Below are 25,208 nucleotides of genomic sequence, written 5' to 3' on the forward strand. Positions count from 1 at the left end.
TATTGTAAACTATTGCGACATTTACAAGCACTTGTGCAAAATGAGGCGCTTTCGAAATATTCTCGATTCTTTCAACGTTTCGTATGATCTTTACTTTCATGTCCAAATCTGACGATTGAATGTAAATATTAATAAATACGATATCAAGAAATACCAACTTATGATGTATGATTAAATAATCATGTTGTTTTTTTTCTACCTACGTCAAAATGTATCATTGCGTCTTGATACGTCTTAAGAAATGACTGACGAGCGAAAAAGAAACACGTTGTCACACGATACTATCTTTTGTTTGTTTAAAGCTAAGAAAGAGATATATGTATTCAATGTCAATCTGTTTAATTCAACAACTCAATATACACAGGCAAACAGTTCCAAACATTTGCATTTACTCGCAAGTTGCACGCCAGACAACACGTATGTATACAATTAGAATTAAAGAAAGACCTCTTTGTAAAAGACGCTTTTAAGATATTTTATGTCCCGATTTTGGATTTTGTGTTGTCTAAGATTGCTTCGACTTGTATATGTACATATATCGCATTAATCAGATTATTCACATTTTTTTTTCATGAACAATAAACAGGTGATTATAATATAAACACGCGTGATCAGCAAAGCACACATTACGTATACCAATAAAAAAAATAAGATGCATACATAATGAGAACGTCGCATATCTTGTATCATTATTTGCAGATACGTATGTTTATCTAATTTTATACCGTTAATCGCAATAGCTCACAATAATCGAACATGCAGCTTCCGAAGAAATAGATGCACATAAATTTTTTTGCCATGACAACGATTAATTAACTATCATTATTTGAAATCTACATTGCACAATTGAATGTACCAACATATTAGTAATATCGGAAATATATTTCATTCGATGAAAACAGTTTGCCATGAATTGCAAAGACAAAAGCAACTGAGTCTTCGCAGCGTGCAAAGGAAAAAAAAAAGGAGAAGTACAATATTACGACGATATCGTTACGAACGACATCCGGATGATTATCAGTACGTAACACACATGTAAAGTGAAGAATTGAAGAATATGCGACTAATTGCGCGTTCAAAGTCAGATATAACAACGGTGTTCGAAAAAATAGTGTGTAATCCGTAATAGTGTTTTTCATTGGCAGAACTAGTGCGCACTTAGTGCATTTTAAGACTGTTGTACTCAAATCGAAATAATGAGGTATGTTTAATAAAAATAATAGAAACGGATTAAACCGCGAAATATTCAATATATTTTATTGTGCCATTTGATAAAATACACATTGGACATTTTATCAATTAAATTCTCACTTTTTACATTTAGATTAGAATAGTGTACAAGTTGATGCGCACTAGTTTTATCAATGAAAAACGCTATAAGTGAAAAAAATCTTTAAATAACACGCGTTTCTCTTCCGCGAATGAGATTAAATGAGGCTGACGATATCGCATTGACGCTCAATCGATCAATCACATAATCGAATTTGAAGTAATGTATTATTTTAAAACAATCTAGAATAATTTCATTGATAATTGTATACCAATGTCACCAATACTTCTGTATATGTTTATAAAACCATAATATTATAAGCTTTAATTATATTGGAGATTATAAGATTTAATTATATTGAACGTTGAACTCAGAGAAAAAAAATTTTGGCATCTGTAATTACTATAATTACTTGTTACTACAATTATGATTATTACTGTTGTAATATTAATAATAATAATTTTATATTATATTGTTGTCTCAAAGAATATTTAACTAAGTAATTATAATTATTTTATGGCAATAATAACTATACCCAAATAACATGCATGTTGCATAAGATATCTAAAAGACGTCTTTTAGATATCTTATGCAACATAAATGTTATCTGGATTTATAGTCATTTTCAGTTGTCAACAATATATATTGTTAATACATATTGAATGAGAAATATACATATAGTTATTATTGCTAACACTATAGCAATAATAATCGTATTATGTAACATACAATTATAGTTACAATTCTCCTCTCAGTGCAAATTAATCAATAATATACCGACATTAGTATTATTACCGACTAATTAATAAATTAATTAAATTCGTTATCATATAAAATCGAGATTATTTACACCGTTTTAAAAATTTCTGCTTTAAAGCAACGGTAAAGATATTATTACGAATACGAAGAAAACAGATCTATTATTACGGACTCAATGAAAACAGTTCTACGTGCTAGAATCATGAGAAATCTAATGTATATTGATCCTGCTACAATCTTACTATTGAACATTTCGATTTCCCTGTAATGCATCGGAAAATACTTTAATAACAGACTACAATTTTTTAAACATAAAAAATGTGCATTATTTATACATAAATTAGAAAATTTAGTTAATCTTAATTTTTCTCTACTCTCATTTTTATAATTGCGCAGTAATTAGATTTATAAAAACTTATACGATTTAATACGTTATTTTACGTAATAAAAGATAAAAAAAATAATTGAGTATTTTTACGTAAACAAAATGGATTCATTGATTAAAAAAAATAACAAACTTAATAATTCTATCAAATTTTAATAATTTCTATCAATACGCAAATATTGTGAGAAACGCATTACATGTTTAAAAGTAGAATTCTCCAGAAATAGAAACGACTGTTGTTTATTACGTAGAATAAATTGGAGAATTCGATAACAAAGGAGAAGAATTAATAATCATTTAAAACTTAATAATCATTTCATTCGTCTCTTTTATTATCGATTTCTTTAATATTCACACTCTACAATAAACAAATAATTCTAATTTAGGAAAATTTTACTTTTACATAAAATGAGTAATTTCGCAATATCGCGTATTGATAGAAATAAATATAAATTGAAATAAAAAGTAAATAATTGTAAATAATTATTTTTAAAAAATAAATATTTCATATAATCACTATACAGAAATAGAAAATGTTTTATTTGAATGTTGTGAACATGAAATAAACATTCACTATTTATATCGTAAATATTTATATCTCACACATACAGATACTATTATATTATACATATCATTATATTTGGAACTTAAAATTTTAACACTTGTTTTAACAAATCATTCGCAGCGAATATGAGAGAAATAAAGCTAACATTCTAGTCACTTATCCCGCAAGTTTCTCGGCGATAATAAAAAGAACATTGATTAGCTCAAATCAATTGGAGAATACCGGGAACGAGAATAATAATGACATAATGAAAAGCGAAATAAGATATAGGTAGTCAAAGTGGCAACAGCACAGAATAAACGGAGGAGGGAAAGAAACGTATGTACATATACACGACAGGCGCGTATTCGCGAAGCGGATGAAGAAGAAAGGATCTCTGCCGGAGAAGGATCAGTTAAGGCAAACCTACCGACCTGACAATGATCGTGGAACGGTTTGTGAAAGCAGTGGCCGTCAGCGTTGCGCAGGTGTTCGTGCACCACGTGTACGTGGGTCGGCAAGTGCGAAGAGGGGAGCACTGCTCCGCTGCTCTCCGCGCCAAACAATGAATTTCGTCCGGTGCTGGTCGACCATACGGACATCAGGCTTGATCCTTGCGCTGCTCTGTCCGGAGCTGCAATGAAATCAGAATGAACAGAAAGGTTTCTCGATCACGCGATCGCACAGAACGGTGGTGCCACCGTACAAAAAATGGAATACCGAGGATAAATAAAAATGAAAGTAGGATATAAAAAAAAAATCTACATTTATTCAGATTATATCAAGGATATATTCGACTCGAGATATGACATTTCCATTTGAGATGTCTATTTCTTCCTGACGGATGTAGTAATATGATTGTTTCGTTCCTCAAGTATAGTGGCTAATAAAAAAGTATCGTTTGAATCTTGTTAAACTTCAAGAGAGACAGGAGATTTGTATGCTTTGGCAAAAATGAATTTATTTCAGGGAAAGGAATAAATATGTAAACATAATTTTCGGTTTAAATCTTATTTATTCCTATATTCATAATTTAAAAAATTAATTTGTAATATAAAATTTGTTAAAAATATTTTGTTTTACAGATTTAACTTAAAAAAGACGTTTGAAAAATGTTATTACATAAAATAGTAGCAACATAAATAACAATGTTTACGTGAAAATTAAAGTTTTACGTTCATGCAGTTGTTGCTATTTTGTAACAACACTTTTTAAAGATCTATTTTAGGTTCCATTTGTAGAGCAAAGTGTCTTGAGGAAAATAACTAGGTGACTAACAGATTACTTCCTCGAGTCATGTAATCGTGGTAAAACGCAATGCCTCAAAATTTTTAGGTCTGTCTTCTCAATGATAGAAAGCTTCTATATTTTTAATAAATTAATTTGAATTGCAAATTAATTTTCTACATCTCATGTAGTAGATAGTATACCTAAACGTAGAACTGTCCATTAATTGTTTTCCTTAAAACAAATTCACAAATTTCGCCTTTAATTTGATCTCCTGTCCTTTCTTAAATGTTGGAAGTTACGCATATTGTATTAAATATTTCCTTATTGAATACAAATATATACACATACAAGGAGTCTCGAATCAAAATGCCATAGCCAGAAAATTTTCGAAAAAAAAAAGGTACTTCCCATTTTTTGTTTTGAGCAATAGTTTTAAAATTGACCAATTAGAGATTATGGATAAATGGTTGTCTGTCCATGAGTCGCACATCGATAGCGTTAATAGTGGATGCTTTCCAGTCACTCAAGTCGACATAAACATCATTCTATCTTTTTCGGAGAGTAACAAAGATAGGCCAACACTTATGTCGACTTGTGTCGGTTTGTGTCATCAAATGGAAACCACCCATTGGTGCGTGGCGACTCACAGGTAAACAGTCATTTAACCGTAATGAGCAAATTTTTATATCTCAAAAACTACTTGAAACAAAAAAATGACAAATATTTAAACTTATTTTTTTCGAGAACCTTCTTATTGTGGTATTTTGATTTACGAAAATCGAAACATCCTGTATATTATATGTATATATATATATTGGATTTTATGTATCTGTTTTATTTGCATCGTTTTAATTTTAGATGACAGAAGTAACGCTCTCTGGTAGAGGAACTCGATAATTCCTCTCCCTCTTCCCCTTTCTCTCTCTTTATTTAAGATCACATTAATCTTCATTATTTTCTCTAATGTCTAAGCGGCAATTCTTAACGACGTAAACAGTATGACAGTAAACAGATGCTGAAAGAAGTAAAATATAAAAGTATCGTTCAGTTCAACGCTGTTAATACGCAAGTATCGGTGTCCTCCGCTTTCGATTTCATGGAATATCAATTTGACACGGTACTATAATAAAATCAAAATGCATGAGATGCCGAAGTATTCTACACTTTATAACGTGCCAAGGAATGTAATTAGAATCAGATATATCTATATATGTGTATATATCCTTGATTCACTTGCTATTTTGCGATCGTTAATTTTGTCCGCTATGTCAGACTTCGAGTTCGACACTCAAGCCGACTATTTATCTTTTTAGATAAAGATTTTCTTACATTCACTAATCGTACATTCACTAATTTAAAAGATCGTACTTAAAGAAAAAAACATAATGGTAGCAATTATAAAGGTGACATAACTATACAAGTTTTATATCTAGAACAAATATATTTTCTAAATTTTTTGAAATGAAGCCTTACTTTAAAGAATGATAATTGACCCAGTTTTAAAAAAGAGTGACTCAATTTTCAATATTTAAGAGTGAGATTTCAGTGTTCAGAGTGATTCACTCTAAAAGTTTTTAGAGAGTACGTGTAGTTTAATAAATTATTTTGTAATTATAGCAACTATAAAATATTCAATTATATATATATATTAATTTGTTCAACTATGAACATTGTATAATATTGTCATCTTTAGCTATATTTTTTTTCTAAGTGCGCACGAACAAAGTTTCAATCACAGTGCTTGTCGTACAAGAATTATTTTTTAATTTATCTGTGGAGATATGAAAGAAAAACGAACGCAATGGAGATTTATCAATGGTGCAGTGTATTACGAAGTAAAATAATAGGATGCGAAACGCGATGTACCATTTAATTTGTTTTAATGAACGTGTCAATTGAACAAATCACGTGACTTGTACGAGTGGTTGGCCGATCATACCGATTACAGCAATACCGGAGCGATCGAAAATCCGCGACGTAATAGAGGCCGGTGAACGTCTCGGTGAATTAATGCGCTCGTCGCCACGTACGCGTTCTTGTAACACGAGCGCAAGGTCGAAAAATGTGATGCACGTTCGCCGGAAAGCGGTCTGGGTCAAACCAGTGCAGTGAGCTGGTTTGAAAAGGATCGCCGATCTGAAAGTGTGATTAGTTGGCAGAAGATAATCAGACCGTACCGAGAGATGCGGTCTTGGCAAAATAATACAATGTCTCTTTTAACTTACGAATTATAATTTCGAATCTAAAAAGAAGAAACATGAACAAACGTTTACGTCACATTTTAATTTTTACACGCATTCTTTTTTCTTCTCTAACACATCGTCTTATATCTTATCTTTTTCCCATGTTACATTTATTTCGAATTAAAAAAAATAATAATAATTAAGCTGCTCTATGTCTTCAAAGCAAAGGATAAATTATAGTGATGCGAATAAAGCAGAATTGCAATTTCAACTTATATGAAATTGATAAATTTGAAGTATCTCTTCCTTTTTTTGTTCTTACATATCGATTGTTTATTAAAAATTTCACGATAATTGATAATTAACGAAAATTTGTATTAATAAATGATACGAAGAAATAAGGCACTCTATTTATTAATTTTATCATAGAGCTATGCTTCTCACATAATTTCATACACTTATGCTTCTCTTTTTATATTTTTTAAGATATAAGCACTTGCACGATTATTTTGTTTAAAATGTATATAACAATATAGAGATAATAATAGAGATAGATAGTGAAAAACACAAAATAGATTTGATAGTCGCCGTTAGTCGATTACATCAAATCTATTTTGTATATTCTTCTACCGATATCCGTCTTTTACGATAATCATAGCTATGTAGTATTATAATTTACAAACACGTTTTTATCGCCCAGGGGGATTACAATTTTAAATGCTGATTCATTTAAAATGGTTTGTATATTCGCATCTCTCGCCGACGAAGATAATCGCCCTTAGTATTTGCAATCATTTCTACTCTGTCGTCATTGAACGCAGTGGCGTAATCGCCATAATCGACACCTTAATATATTCATTCAATTATTGAATAATTAAAAATTATTGGAGAATTAAATTACATAAGCAACAAACACAAAAATTATATAATTTGCAATAAACATACATATTATATATTTAAAAAGGATACTTAAAAATTTATTTGTGAAAAATGTTTCATTGAAATAAATCTTTATTTAAATACAGTTGAAATAAAATTTTATTCCCAACAAATAAATTGTTCATTTCAGTTTTTATAATTAATGAGATACATCTCATAGAAATATATATTTTGCTATAAAATTTTTTTATAATCAATTAATATCGAAACACGTCGCATGTAACACATTTAATTATGAATATTTTAACTTTTTTTTCTCAGTGTTTTATTATTTTTAATAAAAATTTACACTAATTATATAAATTGTATTTGTGTTATTAATTTACATTTATATATATAAATTAGATTCTTCTAATATTTTTTTACAGTATAAAGATATTTGGAAACTATTCAAGGAATTTCTTTTACATTTTCTTTTAAACATCCTATTATTTTACTTTGTAATTCTCATTAGTAAGAAGATTTTACAATAAGATACTGAAAAAAATGTTGTGATTAAACCGACAAGAATAATTTGGTGAGAACTTCTGTTCAGTCTCAAAATGCCATTCTTATTGGACCTCTTTTTTATTTAAGACATTTAGGTGATCAGAATATTTTTCTCATCTAAGTATATATTAAGTGCGAGCGTAGTGGCAACGCACGTGACTGCTATGCCCGGGTTTGATCCCAGACAGAATCGAAAAATTTTTCGAACATAGCTCCTCTCGGCAATAGCAAACCACCGGGAGTATCTTTGCCAAGAGAACTTCTCTAACAAAAATCGTCGTTCGAAATCGACGTTATTAAACAGTTCTTAAGACATAGTTCATATGCTGTGTGTTGAAGCTTACTTACACATTACTATCACTGGGCACGTTAAAAGAATACATCGCAACGCAGCTTCGCTGATGTACCAAATAATGGATTACCTCCCGATGATATTATCAATATAATAAAAATGTGTTGTCTAAATTCTTTGGAGTGGAGTACGTCTTACTCTAAAAACTGAAAATTGGACCAAACTTAGAAAAAAAAATGGTTTAACTTTTTTTAAGAATAAAATTTCATTTTCCAAGAACGATATTCATTCTTATGCCCATTTCAACTACATTGATGGAAACGGGCATGAAAGTGTTAAAGAGTGAGCAATTAAAATCTAAAACAAAGACGCCATCGACATGATGTGATAATCCTAAAGATCCGTATTCTTTCTTTTTCTTTTTCTCTTCTTTCTGTACTATCCTTCCTCCTTTTTTGACATTGGTCGCGGACCCGCTGACATCGGCACTTTGACCCACGGTCGTTGATTACGCCACTGGTATCATATACTAACATACAACAAATCGCAATATACGTAACCCTGCCGCCTAGACGGCGGCGAATTGGCCGCGGAGGACAAACATAGAAGCGGCGGCGAGGTACGGTTCGGGATTCGCGGCCAGTGCAAATCTACCAGGCCGACCGAAAATGTCTTTTCATTTCCCCGCGAAAAGTATAAAGATATTATCGCGTTGTCCACGCGGTCGTCGTTGCCAATACTGGCGCCGTTATAACGCCGTTGCCAATATCACTAAAAATACAGGATCTCTGAGAAAATGTACGATCCCGCCGTTGTGGCTCGCATACGGAATTAAATCGCGATTAATAACGCAGAGACGCAGACTCCGTACAATGACATACGACCGTCGTTCACTCACACGAACAAAGATCATCCTATCACGGCTATAAAATTCCTTCCGCGCGATGATAACGCGGAAATCGCCGTGAGGGTCATACATTCGTAAATATCGACGTGACAAAATGAATCGGAACGAGCGAGGGTAGATAATTAGTGTCCATTCAAAAATTACCATTCTCAGGACGCGGATCGGCGAGCGTCGTGAAATCATGATGAATGAATGAATGAACTGAAGGCTCGACACGTTGATCTCTTTCTCGAGTCTCCTCTCGATGTGCCTCGATTTCTTCCGGGGGGCTATCGCGTCATTGGTCCACGTCAGAACGCGATGAAAACACTTCGGCACAGCGTTCGAAATTTAGAGCGCGCGCTTGGCGCACGCACCAGCGAGAAGATTCACAATGACAAGTGCGAAAGAACACCGATCAGCGCACTGATGAACGAGCGCAACGAAACCGCGAGCGACCGGCGCAGCGGCGAGACAACACAACGCCGAACGTTGCCGAGGTGGGCCGAACATCGTCGAACGTTGCCGAGATCAGATCGAGGATCGCCGAACAGTCAGCCGTACGGCGACGAGTCGAATACGCGCGAATTGTTTGATTACGGTGGCATGTGTGTTCTTAATCAGCAAAAAACATTTCAGCAACATTGTAATAATGTTACAACGTTATTGAAATATTCCAAAATGTTTCTTGCTTACTGGAGCTAGTAAATTCTATGGCAGGTGTTCATAGCTTTTTATATTCAAGACTGTCTCAAGTACAGATGTTACGAATCAAAAGGCCTTATTAGCATCTTAAGACTTACTAATTAACACTTTAGACTTATTATTTAACATGGTGCAGAAATAAGAACAGACTATGAATATTAGCCTAAAACATATTGGAGCAAGTCATCGAAGAGTGGTTTGTTTTAATTCCTAAACAAGGACACAAACGATGCAAAGATAGTATTGTTTTATTTGTCAGGGATTTGCTAATATTATTTTATTATCATAAGTAGAAAAGAGTCAAAAAGATCAATATTTGCCTTCTTTTTTCTGTTTGGCCATATTTCCTATAATTATTTCAGTAGGGAAGGTTCTAGTTTATTACAGAGATCACTAGTTGAAGCTGGTTGAAACCGTCGAAGAATAGAGGAGACGTTCTTAAGAATTATATCTAACATACAGTCTCTACCAAAACTTTGAAGTTAAAAATGTATTAGTATTTACACATTCTATATAAGAATAAATATGAAAATTATGTGTATATGAAACAATTGGGTAACATCATATTTTTAATTAACATCTTTTTGTAATTTATTTACTGTGTATTTTTTATTATTTTTTTATTCTTACAATATTTCAACTCAAAAAATAATAAGAAATATGTCAATTTTTTAGGAAAAATTCTTTAAGCATTCGAAATGGTTTACGCAAAGTTTCATTGCGATTTACTGATTATTTATTCCGTAAATGAACAAATAAGTAAAATTTTTCGTATTTGTTTATTTATGGACTAATCATTGCAGTGAATTGCAATGAAACTTTGAATAAATCATCTTGAATTTTTCCCAAAAAAATCGAGATTTTTATCATTTTTTAAGTTGAAATGTTATAATAATAAAAATAATAAGTACACACAGTGTACAAATAAACTACAAAAAGTTATTGTTGAATAAAAATGTGAGTTGAATAAAATCGATATTATTCATACAATTGTTTCGTATCTATATAGTTTTCATATTTATTTTTATATAGAGAGTGTAAATATCAACACATTTTTAATTTTAAACTTTTGATAGAGACTGTATATCTAATATATCAGATACATCCTTAAGATTTCCAACATAATGCGATATAAGATCGCACGCGTAATAACCGTAAAGTAATCATAGTTTCTTGACACGCGAGACGACAAAAGAAACATTCATTCATGTTTCTTATCTGTTAATAAACAATGTTTGGAACTAAATCATAACAATGTAAATGCCCGTAAAAACCTAAACTGAGTATTCATGTACTGTTTTATAAAATTTATTAGATATGCTTTAAAAGACAATAATCTAGATTATTGCAATCTCTGTTAAGATATATAAATTATTATCTTTTAATATATCTATATATCTATGCTGAATATTCGCGTATTTTATAAATTTTATCGGATATCCATTAAAAAATAATAACGTGGATTCCTAGATTATAAAAGATGATAATGTAGATTGATTTAGATACCTTTTATAAATTTAATAAATTCTATTAGATGTGCAAACGAATAATTTAGATTATTATCTTTCAATGCATATTAAATAAAATTTGTAAAACACACAAATATCGTGCAATGTAAGTTCTTACAGCATTTACATTAATTTATATTGTTTAGAACTTTATATTTATTATATAATTTGGAATGTTTGGAAACTTGTCCCTCCTCTCTGTATCCAATTTTACAACAATAGCATTATGTTATAGCAAAAAGACACGTCCCAAGAAAAAGGAAAATAAGATAAATTATTATCATTGCTATTTGACTAATCATTTTCTTGACGTTGGACCGTAACTATGCTTCTATCCACGTTTCTCACTGTTCGTTATTTTCCGTTCCGCGAATTTCATATCTTATGTTTATCGCGCATTGCCTCCGTTTCTAATATAATAATGAATTAATCTTTAGTACACGTGATGATTTTTCAGTCCTTTATCACACACGATACATTTTCTTTTATAAGAAATACAAAAATTATTAATGTAAAAAATTAATTAAAAATAAAAAATTAAAGATGTTAAAGTATATATGATTCTCACATATATATTTTAACATCCTTAGGAAATATTTGTAGAGTATTTATATATTAAAACAAAAAGAAATATATAATAGAGCATTATTATTTAATCAAGTGCTCCTAATATTTCAAAGAAAAGATATGCGTAAAATATAAATAATTCAATCATATACGTACCAAGGATTAATAATATATAAAACAGCAGTGTTCGTAAATAACGCGATAATTAAAAAAAAATGTCGAATATATGTTATATAGTATGTTGATTTTTCGCGATACATTAAATCATAATTCACACAGTTTAAATAATAGCAAATAGATGCAAATTGCACATAGTGAATGTGAAAAATACTGTAAACTTGTAACTTTAAATAGTTATTCATATTTCTGGAATGTTGGAAATGAAGATAACGAAAATAAAATGGATATTTTGCGCAATTACATTAGCATATAAAAGAAATAATTTGCTTTTTTTATACAAATGTATGTTCATAACAAAGATATCATTATGATTATGAAAACATATTATTCCTCGTAATGATATAATGTTCCTGCAAAATAATACGTCGCGAGATTCATTCAATTATGTCATGAACGCTGTACTTGAAGCACGAAAAAAAAGAAAAAAAACAAAGCACAGATTTTTTTCTTGTTAGACGAAATAGATGGAACATCACAAGCATTATTATCTAGGAAAATATCACGTTTGCGGAATTTATTACAGTTAGAACATGCATAGAAATATCAGTGGACATGTAAATTCAATTCCTATACATATATATACATACACCGCTCGAAAATTTTATTGCATGTTTAAATAAGATAAGAATTTAGTGAATTAATATTAATTATATAAAAATAAGTACATACTTATCTCATATTTTCTACTCATCAAGGAACTTTGTTTAAAAAAGTACTAGAATATTAAAAATTTTAATTTAATTTTTTAACATGTTTTTGTCATTATTTCAAATTATTTTTATTATTATTTTATATACATATATATAATTTTATTAATATATATATTTTTTTTCATATAAAGTTTAAAATTTTATAATACTATCTTTTTCATCGCAAAATGTATATTACTTCAGTTAAAGTCTTTCTGACTTACGCGTTTAACGTTTTTATACACGGAGAAAATTTTATATTTAAAATTACTGTAATGTCGTAGTTGTGGACTATCATGTAAATTATAAATTTAAATGCTATAGCTGTTGTTTTAAAAACAATAATGTACGTAATTTTTACACTTTTTATAGTAAAAATTTTTATTACAAATTCAAAACTTGTTGAATAAAAGTTAGTATTGTAAAGATAAGTAAAAAATATATACCTAGCAAATTTTGTTTGCGTACCATAGTAAAAATTAACTTAACTTCATATTAGAATATGGTTTAAGAACTTAAGCACTGATTTAACAAAATAATTACTTTATTTATATAATAAAAATTAATATTACCATAGTAAAAGTTATGTCGGAATTATGTTGTGATGATCCATCGAAAATACAAGACATAGTAAAGTGTAATTTAAAATTGTATTAAAATTTAATATAAATTTTCTCCATGTATAAATAGTCGACTTTTATATAAATATTTTATATAAATATTCGAATATTAAAAATATAATAAAAATATTAATACAAATTTAAATAAAATATGAAGCATCCTTCATTAAAAAGCTTCATTTCAATTGTTAGATATACTCTGGGAATATACCGTCACGCATTAATAATGTTATGTTTGATACAAGTTAAATACACATATTATACACATGTATATAATCAATTTGATTAAATAAATTAGCATTAATTGGTTAATTTGTGATAAATTTTTAATGAGCATTTGTATAATTCGAAATTTGCACATTTTAAAACGTTAAACTTCATTGGCAGCACATATGTTTCTTCGTAGAAATTATGAAATTGTATTTCTAACAATAAGTAGGCACATGTGCGACGCTGTCATATAAATTATATAGAGGCGATATATTTTTTTCGTAAATTACGCGAGTTTCTTTTTGACGCGCACGTGTAAGCATACACGCGCATTTATGTTATGTACGTGTGTCCACTACTTTTATTTATCAGTTCTAACACAAAAGCAAGAAAAAAAACATTGTTATTGCTCCATTTTTTAAAATGGATGTGTTTTCGTGACTCCTCACAATAATGCATGTCAGCATTCGCTTCCTATCCTACAATGTTTCCTAGAATATATAGATATGCGTAGTTTGACTGTGCAACGATCATTTTCAAGATAATTTTTGCCGAGTTGGTGGACATTTCAGTATTATAAAAGAGCTAAAAATATATACATATGAATCTTGTCAATTTCCTCTGAAAATTCCTAAGATTTTTTTTCCGAGAAGATCTTTTTTATTTGATCGCATCAATATATTAAATACGTTTGAAAAATTGATGAAATTATGAATAAAAAAATAAAATTATATTAGAAAAATTGGAATAGCATACAAATATAGTAAAGGCGAGAAAAGTTTGACTGATACTTCTTCAACTTTATTTCATAATTTTTTAGATTATTATAATATTAGAATAGTTATTCCACATCAAATCACCTTGAAAATATCATTTTTATCTTCTTTTTAAATTTGTTTTTGATGGGCTTTGATTTTATATTCTACAGATAAAAATATGAGACACTTGTTTCGTGAAAAAAATTTGCCTTTTTTTTTTTGTGAAATTATTCACGCTCGTAAGTTACAGAAATTCATAAAAAACGTTATTCCCACTTTAATTATAAAGTAACCTTGAAAATTTTAAAATAGAACTCGAATGGGCTGTATAATTAAAAAAATCTGTCGTGTGACGGTGTGATATATCAGGCGGAAGTCTCATATTTTTATTTGTAGCATATGTCAGCAAATTAAAAAATAAAAATAAAAATGACGATGTTTCAAAGCTGCCCAGTTTGACGTGGAATGCCTCAAATATATAGAAAAAATATTTCATGCTATGTCACCTATTACTTTAGCTTAATAATTTCATACATAACGTAACGTAATTTATTATAAATTCTTCGAAGTGAAATCTCATTCTAATGAGTGAAAATTGAGTTAATCTTGAAAAAGAGTGACTTAATTTTCTATCTTTAAGAGTAAGACTTCACTCTTTAGAGTGAGATTCATTCTAAAAGTTCTAGAGAGAACATTTGGCAGACATACAGCGTTCCACTTTAATGTATCAGAAGAAATAGTCCAAGTGTTCAACAGTGTAGACATTCTGGAGCTAACGCGCCCACGTTATATGCGCGATACGATTTTAGGAGAGTTATTCATCCATCGGTTAAGACATTCACACTTTTCGTGCAAATAGTCAACGAAACGGAATCTATAAAACGGCAGCAAAGTGGTCGTCCCGCCGCCGCGCCGTAGGAGTGCGGTAGGTAGTTCTATTTAGATCTCTCGATGGCAACCGTCCAGGATACGATCGCCTACTCTGCTTCGTGAAGACGACATGTTCGTTTGCCGCGATAGTCAGGGTCAGGGCATCTGCAGTAGCCTAGTTACACTTAGCACGGTCGATCTGATCTATTTAACACCTCATAACAAACAAAAGACCCAGATGCACTTCTTGCAAATAAAACACATTCTTGATTAGAATATCCTTCTTGATCTTGTCTTTGAAATAAAATAGCCACAGTGGCTTTCCTTTATTTTTCAAATTAAGAAATACTGTGACAGACTAGAAATCAAATTTAAGGTTCCTGTCTATACTCACTGTAGCTCGGACATCAGAAGAAACAAAGATACAAAAACATAAAGAAAATTCTTGCAAACTTATTAAAGTGTATTTTTTAATAAAACAACATTTTTGCAAAATCGATAGATTTGTGTACATAATAAAATACCGAAATTATTCCTCTTGTATATCCGGTAAATAAATAATCATATATTTAAAATTTAATTATGCCTAATGAGAAAATGAAACTAAGCTACATGATAGGTGTTAAATTGAAATAAATATAATTTTATTCTTCATCGATAGTATTAAAGTTTAAAGTATTAATTATCAAGTATTATAAATAATATTATAGTATTATTATGAAATATTAAATTCGTCGGTCTATCTTTTTTAGCAATGAGAAACAGAAGTAACTATTTATGATAAAGTATATAAAGGGTGTCCCAAAATTAACGCAAGATTTGAATTAAATAGAAAACACAGTTTTTAGTCTTTTGATTGTTATTTTTTTATTGAATCATAAAGTACATAGGATTATTTGTGAAATAACACATCGGGCAAATGGCCTCCACGGCTTTGCATGCACATACGCACTCGTTTGTCGAAATTTTCCATGACCATTTTGCATAAATGTGGCTGAATTTCGTTGATGCAGCGTTGAATCTCCTCCTTTAATGCACGGGTGGTTGTGGGCTTGTTGACATAGACCTGTGATTTCAAATAACCCCATAAAAAGAAATCTAATGGTGTTAAATCACACGATCTAGGGGGCGATTTTGGCGATTAACAAAGCCATCAAGGTGAAAATGTGCTTCATCGCTTAGGATGATTTTGCTCGAAAAATCAGCATCCATTTGTTGATGTTCAATAATCCATTTTCACGCTCCATTTTCACTAACCCTAAACTGTCAGCTGTTAAATTGTTTTTTTTTTGGGTTGCCAACACTTTACTGCACAAATGGCGGCAAATTCAAATCTTGCGTTAATTTTGGGACACCCTTTATAGTGTCCCGAAATTCGCGAATCAAAATACTACAACAAGAAAGTTTACAAAAAAAAACCAATAAAAATGTTACTCGTAAATTTTTATTTTAAGTAATAGTTTGTGAAATAATAAATTTAAATATAGCTAATGACGGAGTACATTTAAATGCTGAAGTGCACGCTTATTAATACTATCACACGCGCGATTCATAGACAGATAGCGGTCTAAACATATAATCTGTAATTAATTATATTTAAACTTTTATATTTCAAAAGCTACTACTTGAAATAAAAATGTATATACGTATAACATTTTTTAATCTTTTAAAAACTTTCTTGCTGTGATATCTTGATTGGCGAATTTCGGTACAGCCTGTACATGTATTCTCTGCGTGTAAATAATTCCTTTAAATAAAAATTATTTTTCTACTGAATCATTATTTTATGTATTTTTAATGAGAAAAACATCAAATATTATGACTTAAAACAAACGAATGAAACGATCTCGATCAGTGTATCATCGTAATGATTTCCAGATGATTTACTGTTCCAAATAATTTATGATCTATTATAAATAAATTTCATAGATATACTACTACGTGAGTGATATTTTCTGTGAAAACCCGTCGAAGCCTAAATCAATAAACTGCGTTGTGGAGTTCTTTCCGCGCGAGATGACGGGATCTTCAGCAAAAGAGGTCGAATGCTATTAAATACTGTTGATCTCTTGTAAAGATGATGATTCACACATGTCATTATTACGATTCTTAAGTTTACACTTGCGATAAGTCGAATTGCTAAAAAATGGACCACAGGCTATGTTCTTTCTTCCGTCGAAAATAAGATGACATGAATAAGATGATTAAAAAGTACATATTTTCTACAAATTGTCCTTGAATTTATATCTTTATAAAAACCATAGATATTTACCTAATCACTATAAATCGACGATGTAAATTAACAATTTTTTTCTTTTTTCTACGCACATCATTGAATTAAATGAGGAGAGATTAATTAATTCAATCAAGCGTTTTCTATTTTCGTTCATCACCTTCTCAAGATAATCACATACAAGAAATATAACGGCAATGTAATACGTAATATCAAGAATTGAGACCGGAAGAATAAATGATAACTTATAACGAGGTTGTATATAAGAGAAGTGCAACGCAATATGGAAATTGCCATTGCATTCGTTAAAAATGCGGCCTGAGATATTTATTGCAGTCAAACAATACTGTCTTAGAATTCTAATTAACGCCATCAGTTGTACGTATGCCTTTCTTCGCGCGAGATTTATTCGACATGTTCAGAGACATACTTTATCATTTGACTCAGAAATGCCTGACTTTCGAAAATTGTCTTGTCAGACAAAAACAAAATCGCGAGTATATTCATTGTTACGTTAGCAGCCTATTATTTGCGGTATCCTGTTATTGTGCGATTTATGAGTAATTATACAAACTGTGTTGTGACTGAAAAATCTGTTTCATACACGTGCATTTCCGAGAATCTAGTTACGGACTGTTTTGATTTCTTTCGAGGTCAATACCAAAGGAAAATTAGTTAACGCCGAGATTAAAAGTAAGAGGAGAAACTAGTAACAATTTCAATTACTGATTCTTTAGCAAGTCATTGTGCTTTATAGCTGTGAATAATCTTCTCGATTATCGTGTAGTTACCTTCACCAAACTGGATTATACTTGTCATGTAGATATCTTAAAAAATTAAAAAAAAACTTATAAAGCATAATGTCTTACAAGGCATTATCTGCCTTATAAGTTTTATACAATAATAACCAAACAAATATGCACAAGTACTTTTTATTATATAGGTAGAAACAATTCAAGGTAAACTTGAAAGATAACAGCAAGATAGTAAGTATTCACGACCATAGATAATCTTTTCCTTTAACGGAAAATATGTATATAATTCTTTAACAAGTGCAATTTAAACGTCACTAAAGTAGAAATAATTATACAAATAATATGTACATATTAAACAAAGCTTATTTTTGTAATGAGTTAGCAAGATTAACATAATGGTGAGCTGTAAAATCATAGCGCTGCTTCCAAAAAAAAAAAAGAATAAATAAAAAAGTTATTTCAAAACTAATAATCGCTGCGATTCAGACTAAAAATCATCATTTTTATATCAATTTTTAAAGAAAATATCATTAAAATATCTATATAAGCCTTCATGTTAGTGCATAAATTATATCATTTCTTTACTTTAAAACGCAATTCAAAAAATGATTTTCGAGTTATTATCATGAATGAGTTAGATACAGATTACTCTATTAAAAGTAAACCAACTTGATTTCACAGCCAAATAGCTGCACTTGAGTACAGTTATAATTATGTCGTTCTTAAGATTTTTTTTTTAAATCATGATACCTTCTACAAGAATAACACATTTTGAGTTGTGTCATGTTTTAAATAAAAAAGAGTCTTCTACAGAGAACATTTAGAGTTAAGATAGTTTGGTGATCAAAATTTGAAGAAGAAATGTATTTTTTATCTCTAATTTAATCATTTTATCTAATGAAGATATTGAATATTTCGAGTTATGACACTTTGATGAAATATTTTAAATTTATTATAATTTTTATATTATATCAAAATCGTCGCAACTTAAAAAAGTGATTTTTTAAAGATTGTGAAACAAAAATGACAAAATTGTCATTTGTTCGTTTCTGAGAGTATTTTTTTTTTTTGCCAATATTTAATTAGTCAATAATTTGCTGTTAAATTAAAAATAATATTTCTTCCCCTTTTCTGAGGGGACTTAACTTTTTGAATCATTGATTAATTTTTTGAGTTGCGTTACTTCTGAAATAAAGGAATGATATACTCACAAGCAATAGGCGTTTTATTTGTATTAGATTTATTCTATATAGAGTCGCAAATATTATTTTATTTATTCTTAAAGAACTTACGAGTGCCGGTATCAACACGCCGACGGGTTTCCATGTTCATAAAGGTAAACAACCACAAAAAATAGGTCGCAGTATTAGCAATTACGCACTCGGAATGTAAAATGCTTTGCGAGCACCAGTTCTTTCTATAACGAGCATTGAGAATAAAACTAACGAGATTTTCGATGTAGTCTCGCGATGTAGACGCGAGTTTTACTTTCTGCTACAGATACACTGAGAACAAAGTTGTTGATTTAAAAAAATATTAGTTAATTCAATTAACTATGGCGGTCATAGGCCATCAAGTAAATATCTGTCAATTCAAACAAATAACAACTAACTTGTTAAATTAAACAAATTTTTTAAATTAAACGAACTAACTTTTTAAACAAATAACTTATGAAATTATAAGATTTTGTTGACATGAGTTATTAAATATGCTCACGTATATTTAACCTGGATACATAAATATATGAATTAAAAAGTCACTATAAACTAACGTAACTAAACACATTTAATCACGTTAACAACTTTTCTTCATAGTGTAAATACGCGGAACCGTATTCTACGCGGCGCTCATTGCGTTTTCGTTATCACAAGTAAATATTAGATATTATCCTCTCGGTATTTCTAGAAATCCGAATTTACGTCGAGAACTGTACTCCGCCGTGTACAGTAACGTTACTTCGATAAATGGCTATGGGAAAGAGCCGAGGAATCGTGAATCGTTCACGAGTCCAGCGGGAAGAGCGACATATTCCCGTTGTTAACACTCGCGAAATGGAGGAAAAGAACCGCTAGAATGGAAAGAGTGGAAAAGAGCGCGACAAACTCCACAGTGTACGCGCTACGCTCACGAATGTCGACTGGCAGGCTGTTCTCGAAAGGCTGTTCGTTCGGAGTATCGGTCGAAAAGCCACGGCCGTGTCAGCTGAGCGTGGAAAGCAACGGTACACCGGTTATGAGAAAACTGGAATGTCTCTCTGTCTCTATCTATCTATGTATCTATTTATCTTTGTCTTTCCGATATGTCACTATCACGCGTCGTCGTGAGAACGCACGACAGTAGATCGAACGCAACACGCGGACTGACAAGGACCGTTTAGTGTCGCGAGTCACTAATTATTTTGCGATAAGCATGTAATCAGGCACGAGGTGTGCTTTAATAGATGATGCAAATATTATTGACGAATTTTCAAAGTGACACGTGTTCCTTATAAAAATTTGATACCAGAAGGTAATTACTTCTTTCACACTGAGAAAAATGTTGAACATGGACGAAGATTCTGATTATATGAATAAGAATTCAGGTTATCTCAACTAGAATAATAATAGATAGATTTAACCAGAGAAGTTCATTTTCAGAATTTCAATTAATCCAACCAGACGTTTTTCTCAGTGTAAGTATTAAAAGTATTATCATTCAGAGTGTTTTCAGTATTCAAAATACCAAAATGGTAAATGATTAATCACTGTCTTTCAGTATTAAATTTGTCAGGATTAAACTGGATTTTTCTGTACATGGAAAGATTTTGCTGAAATATTTAAAAATTCAGACAGATACGGATCTGTGAAAATAATTTTAGATTATTAAAATAATTATACAGGAAACTCAAGCATGAGTAATTCTGCAAAAACTTTTGATAAGCAACTAGTTGAACGTTTTACATAATTATTTTAATGATTAAAATATAATTATTTTCAGATCTGTACAAAAAATGGTTTTACTCAAATATTTAAAAATTTAGTGTGATAGCTAAATTTTTAGACACTTCAAAACTGTTTCTTCGGTATAAAGTATGCTATTAAATAGGCTATTAATTCCAAATAATTTTTTGTATCTTCATTATTTTGACTGTTATTATATTATCAAAAGTTGGTGTTTTGACATATCATTAAATGTTTTTAAGTCAACTGTATATGAGAATAAAAAAATCTTAGCTAAAAAAATAGAACCATTGTCAAATTTTCTTAGTTAACAACAATGATCTGAGTAAAATTTCAGTTCGTTGTGGAATTAAGTGTGTCGCTCTTCAAAAAATTAATTGATATTATTAATTTCAAAACAGTTTTTATAAAAAAAATATCACAGTATCTCTAGAATAATATTGTTATTTCTGCGCACGCAACTATATCTATATCGTTTAAAGTTTAAATATCAAAGTTCAAGCTTTACGTCATAACGATGTAATAATTATATACGTAAAAAAGCGATTATAGTCACTGACAAAAAATAGTTGACAGTGTCAGGAAAAAGTATATTTTCTAGGTTGCGTGTACAAATAAAAATTATCACATCACAGCTGAGATTGAAATCTGAAATCGGAATATTTTCTAATATTATAAATTATTACTTTATAATAAATTATTGATATATATATTACAAAATAAACAAATGTATACTATATTACTAACTGACGAGGAGAACTAACTTTTGCGTGTTTGCAGCATCGAAATCCGAATTTATAAAGATTTAATCATTTCCAATGATGGATTCAATATGTATTAATAAACCATAATCTATCGTTAGTCACGAATAAATATAGAAATCAGCTTCATGCGTCAATTGAAGTTATGTCGGTTTCAACGTTTACAAAGTATTATATTTTAATCTGTGGAAATCTGTGAATGCATTAATATTATAATTAACCAACAATTGCTATGATGGCCATTGTATTTATTAGTTTATATATATATATATATATATATATGTATAAACTTTGCAGTGTTTAATTTAACGATTTTTTATTCTTTTTTTTATGTCTTTGTCAATACCCTTCATTCTACTCAATTAGTTTTTACGAGCCAAGTTAATGCACCATTAACATCGACAACAATCGCTATTAACTGCTCCAATGCTTAAATGTCACTTATTCAAAAAAAAATTTCGTAATAATTACTCTTTAATAATATAATCTTTCAAAGGGAAATAAAAATATCTCAAAATAAAGGGAAAAAATTTTGTAAACGTTCCTTGTTTATCAATTCTTGCTTTAAATTAATCAAATCCGATTGGAAACTTTTTTTCTTATCTTAAACTAAAAAAGATTTAAGAAAAAATGGCAAAAACAATTATCAACGTCAAATTATTTTTTCAGAGGCAACGCTGTGTTTTATCAATATTATGTCATCGAGATGATTAATTATAAGTAGAAGTAATTCTTACGTAGAAGTAATTAAATCACGTCGTTACTTAATCTGAAGGGTGTTTATGTCAGTTTCTGTATACAGATACTATTTATTATATACCCGGTATATTTACGAATTTCTGGTTTATGTGATTTTTTTTATATTACGCGCTGCACAACGAAAATAGAAACAAGCTCTCGCGTGTATTCGCTTCAATTTATTTCATTCACACAATTATATACGCGTGTTAATAATAAGGAAAAATAACTCTTCTCCTCTTACTCTTTTCTCCCATTCAGATTATTAAATTAATGCCTCCTATATAAAATTATATAAATTTATAGTGAGAATGTAACCGCCGAGGAATTTTGGAATCATGCTAAGCATATTAATTAGATATTAATAAATATAAAACAATATTTTCTAAACTTTAAAGATTCATAATGTTTTAATGCTATGTTGATAAAAAAAATTAAAAGTCACAATCAGTATATAAATAAAGTAAATAAATGCCTCATAACCTTTTTAAAAAAACTGAAATGTTTATATCACTGAATGTAGCAAAAAAGTTATCGTATTTAAAATTTATACAAACTATCGTCGTTATATTTTGTTTTTATTATTTAGTAATAATTTAGAAATCACTAAAATAAATTTTAAATAAAAACCGGTCAAAATTTTGTATTATAATTAATTATACATATGTACACCAAACAATAAAGTTCTATAAAATAAACTTTATATCTGAACAAAATGTAAAATAGCAAAAAGGCATCAATTACTAAAAATCTATTTTTGCCGACAGTAAAAATTAAAATTTTAAAGTATCCTAAAAGTGAACGAATAAATTTAGTTACATGAAATTTTCGCTAAACAGCAGTTTTACTTTGAACATATCGATGAATATGTTAATTAAGCAAAAAATTTTGCTTTTTGCTTATTTCTCTCTTGAAAACATTTAAGTTGCATGCATAAATCTGCGCATAAATGGAACATCAATATTTATCACATTCATGCTGAAATCGCATAAACTCTACTACATTTACTCCACGTCACATCAGTTTCCGTGACAAATCAATGTCACACATGCAAACAGGCCGGACAATCCTTCTTCAACTCCTCCAAATATCACTTTAAAACACATGTTCAAAATTAATTACAAAATAATCTCAAATATTTTAGCTATCGTAACAATACAAACCCAGTCATAAAAAATTCAGAGTCCGTTTCGACACATACATATGGATCCTTTCCGTGTTACATATTTAGTAGTAGCGTTGCTTGAGCATTTGTCAATTGCCAAAGAAACATAACCTATACAGCGACGCGATCGACGAAGCTCCACCCGACGTTTCGCGAGTTACCTCGTTAATCGTCTTATCCACGATTTCGCGTCTATCGTCGAATAACACAAAGCACATACGTATCATTTTGTAACAAAACTGACTTACGTAAAGACTGCTGTCCCACGAACCTGCGTGGGTGAGCCGCACGCCCTTGAAGTCAACGTATCGACCCTGTCACCGCGCGATTCGCTCGCTCCTTTTTCGCCGGGGATATGCCGGATACGACGATGAAGTTCGACGGTGCCGATAGAATACGATCGCCCGACTCGCATGCTTTATACTACGCGATCTTACGCGAGGCACCTCGATCCGCCTCGCGAAAACTATGGGAATCGGGACTCTCACTGTCGCACTGCCACCACGTCGAGCTGCGTCGAGTCGAACTTATTCGCGTCGCGCGACCTTCCTTGTTATAAGCCGTAACCCCCGATCACCCTCGAAATCGAACTCGCGATATGTATAGACGGATACAGCATTTGCAACTGCGCGTTGTGCTCATCATATATTATCATACACCGTTACTTTTGCAGCTTCGATAAAAGCGCGTTCAGCAAAAAAAAAGCAGTGTAATTTTATACTGTGTTGTAAAATTAATATGATTAGTTTATACATTTAAATGCAGTAAGGAATTAAGAACAAAACCAATCGTACTAAAGAATTTTACAATGCGAAGCTGTTTTCTTTGCAGTCAATGTTGGAACAGAATAGCTTCAACCAAATTTCAATTAATTTTAAATATCAATTAATTGGGAATTAATTCTACAACGTTATATAATATATCGCTCGTATAATTTTTTAACTGTAATTATTCGAGTAAAATGTATTTTAAATTCCAAAAATGTATCTCAATTTGCATTGTTCTCTTTGATAATTTACAATTTATAAATAAACATTGATGTTCTACATATATCTTTTGAACATATAAAGATAAACAACAGTTTAATCGTAAAATAATTTATGCAGCATATTCAATCATAAAAAAATTAGACCTGTGAATTTAGATTTTTAAAATAAAATAGGAAATTTTACATCTCATGCAAATAATATAGAATTCTTATTTAAAAAAAAATATATCTATATTATTTCAATAATACATATAGAATTATTTATTTTTTATTGTTACACATAGAAAAATTAAATTAAGGGCAACGAATTATCCCATACAATATATATATCATTGCAACAATATTGCAATGTTTCAACAATATTAGTACCATAATGCTATTGCGATATACATTTATACATAAATAATACTCAATATTATATAGCATTACTGGAATTCAAATTTATCTTCTTTCATTTTCCTTACAAAAAACATTGAATGACAAGATTTCGCAAGAGAATTTGGTGTTATTCGTATTTGAATGACGGAGCACTTTTGAAAAGGAAT

The 25,208-nt window shown here is 30.1% G+C and overlaps 1 protein-coding gene and 1 long non-coding RNA gene across 2 annotated transcripts in view; both read right to left on the reverse strand.

Moving 5' to 3' along the window:
- LOC108757025 (calcium release-activated calcium channel protein 1-like) overlaps positions 1-19,559 on the reverse strand; it is a 23,154-nt gene extending 3,595 nt beyond the window's left edge. The window contains 2 exon segments of the mRNA XM_018501273.1: positions 3,393-3,592; positions 19,365-19,559. Of these exon segments, the coding sequence (XP_018356775.1) occupies positions 3,393-3,592; positions 19,365-19,404 (240 nt within the window). The 5' untranslated portion in view covers positions 19,405-19,559.
- Positions 19,560-23,419: 3,860 nt separating this feature from the next.
- Positions 23,420-24,219, reverse strand: LOC108757027. The gene is made up of 3 exons (XR_001939880.1): positions 23,947-24,219; positions 23,674-23,867; positions 23,420-23,603 (listed from the first exon to the last, which is right to left on the reverse strand). It is a non-coding gene; the product is annotated as an uncharacterized LOC108757027 (long non-coding RNA).
- Between the last annotated feature and the right edge of the window lie 989 nt (positions 24,220-25,208).

The sequence above is a fragment of the Trachymyrmex septentrionalis genome, unplaced genomic scaffold (assembly GCF_001594115.1).
Source record: "Trachymyrmex septentrionalis isolate Tsep2-gDNA-1 unplaced genomic scaffold, Tsep1.0 scaffold131, whole genome shotgun sequence".
Lineage (NCBI taxonomy): Eukaryota > Metazoa > Arthropoda > Insecta > Hymenoptera > Formicidae > Trachymyrmex > Trachymyrmex septentrionalis.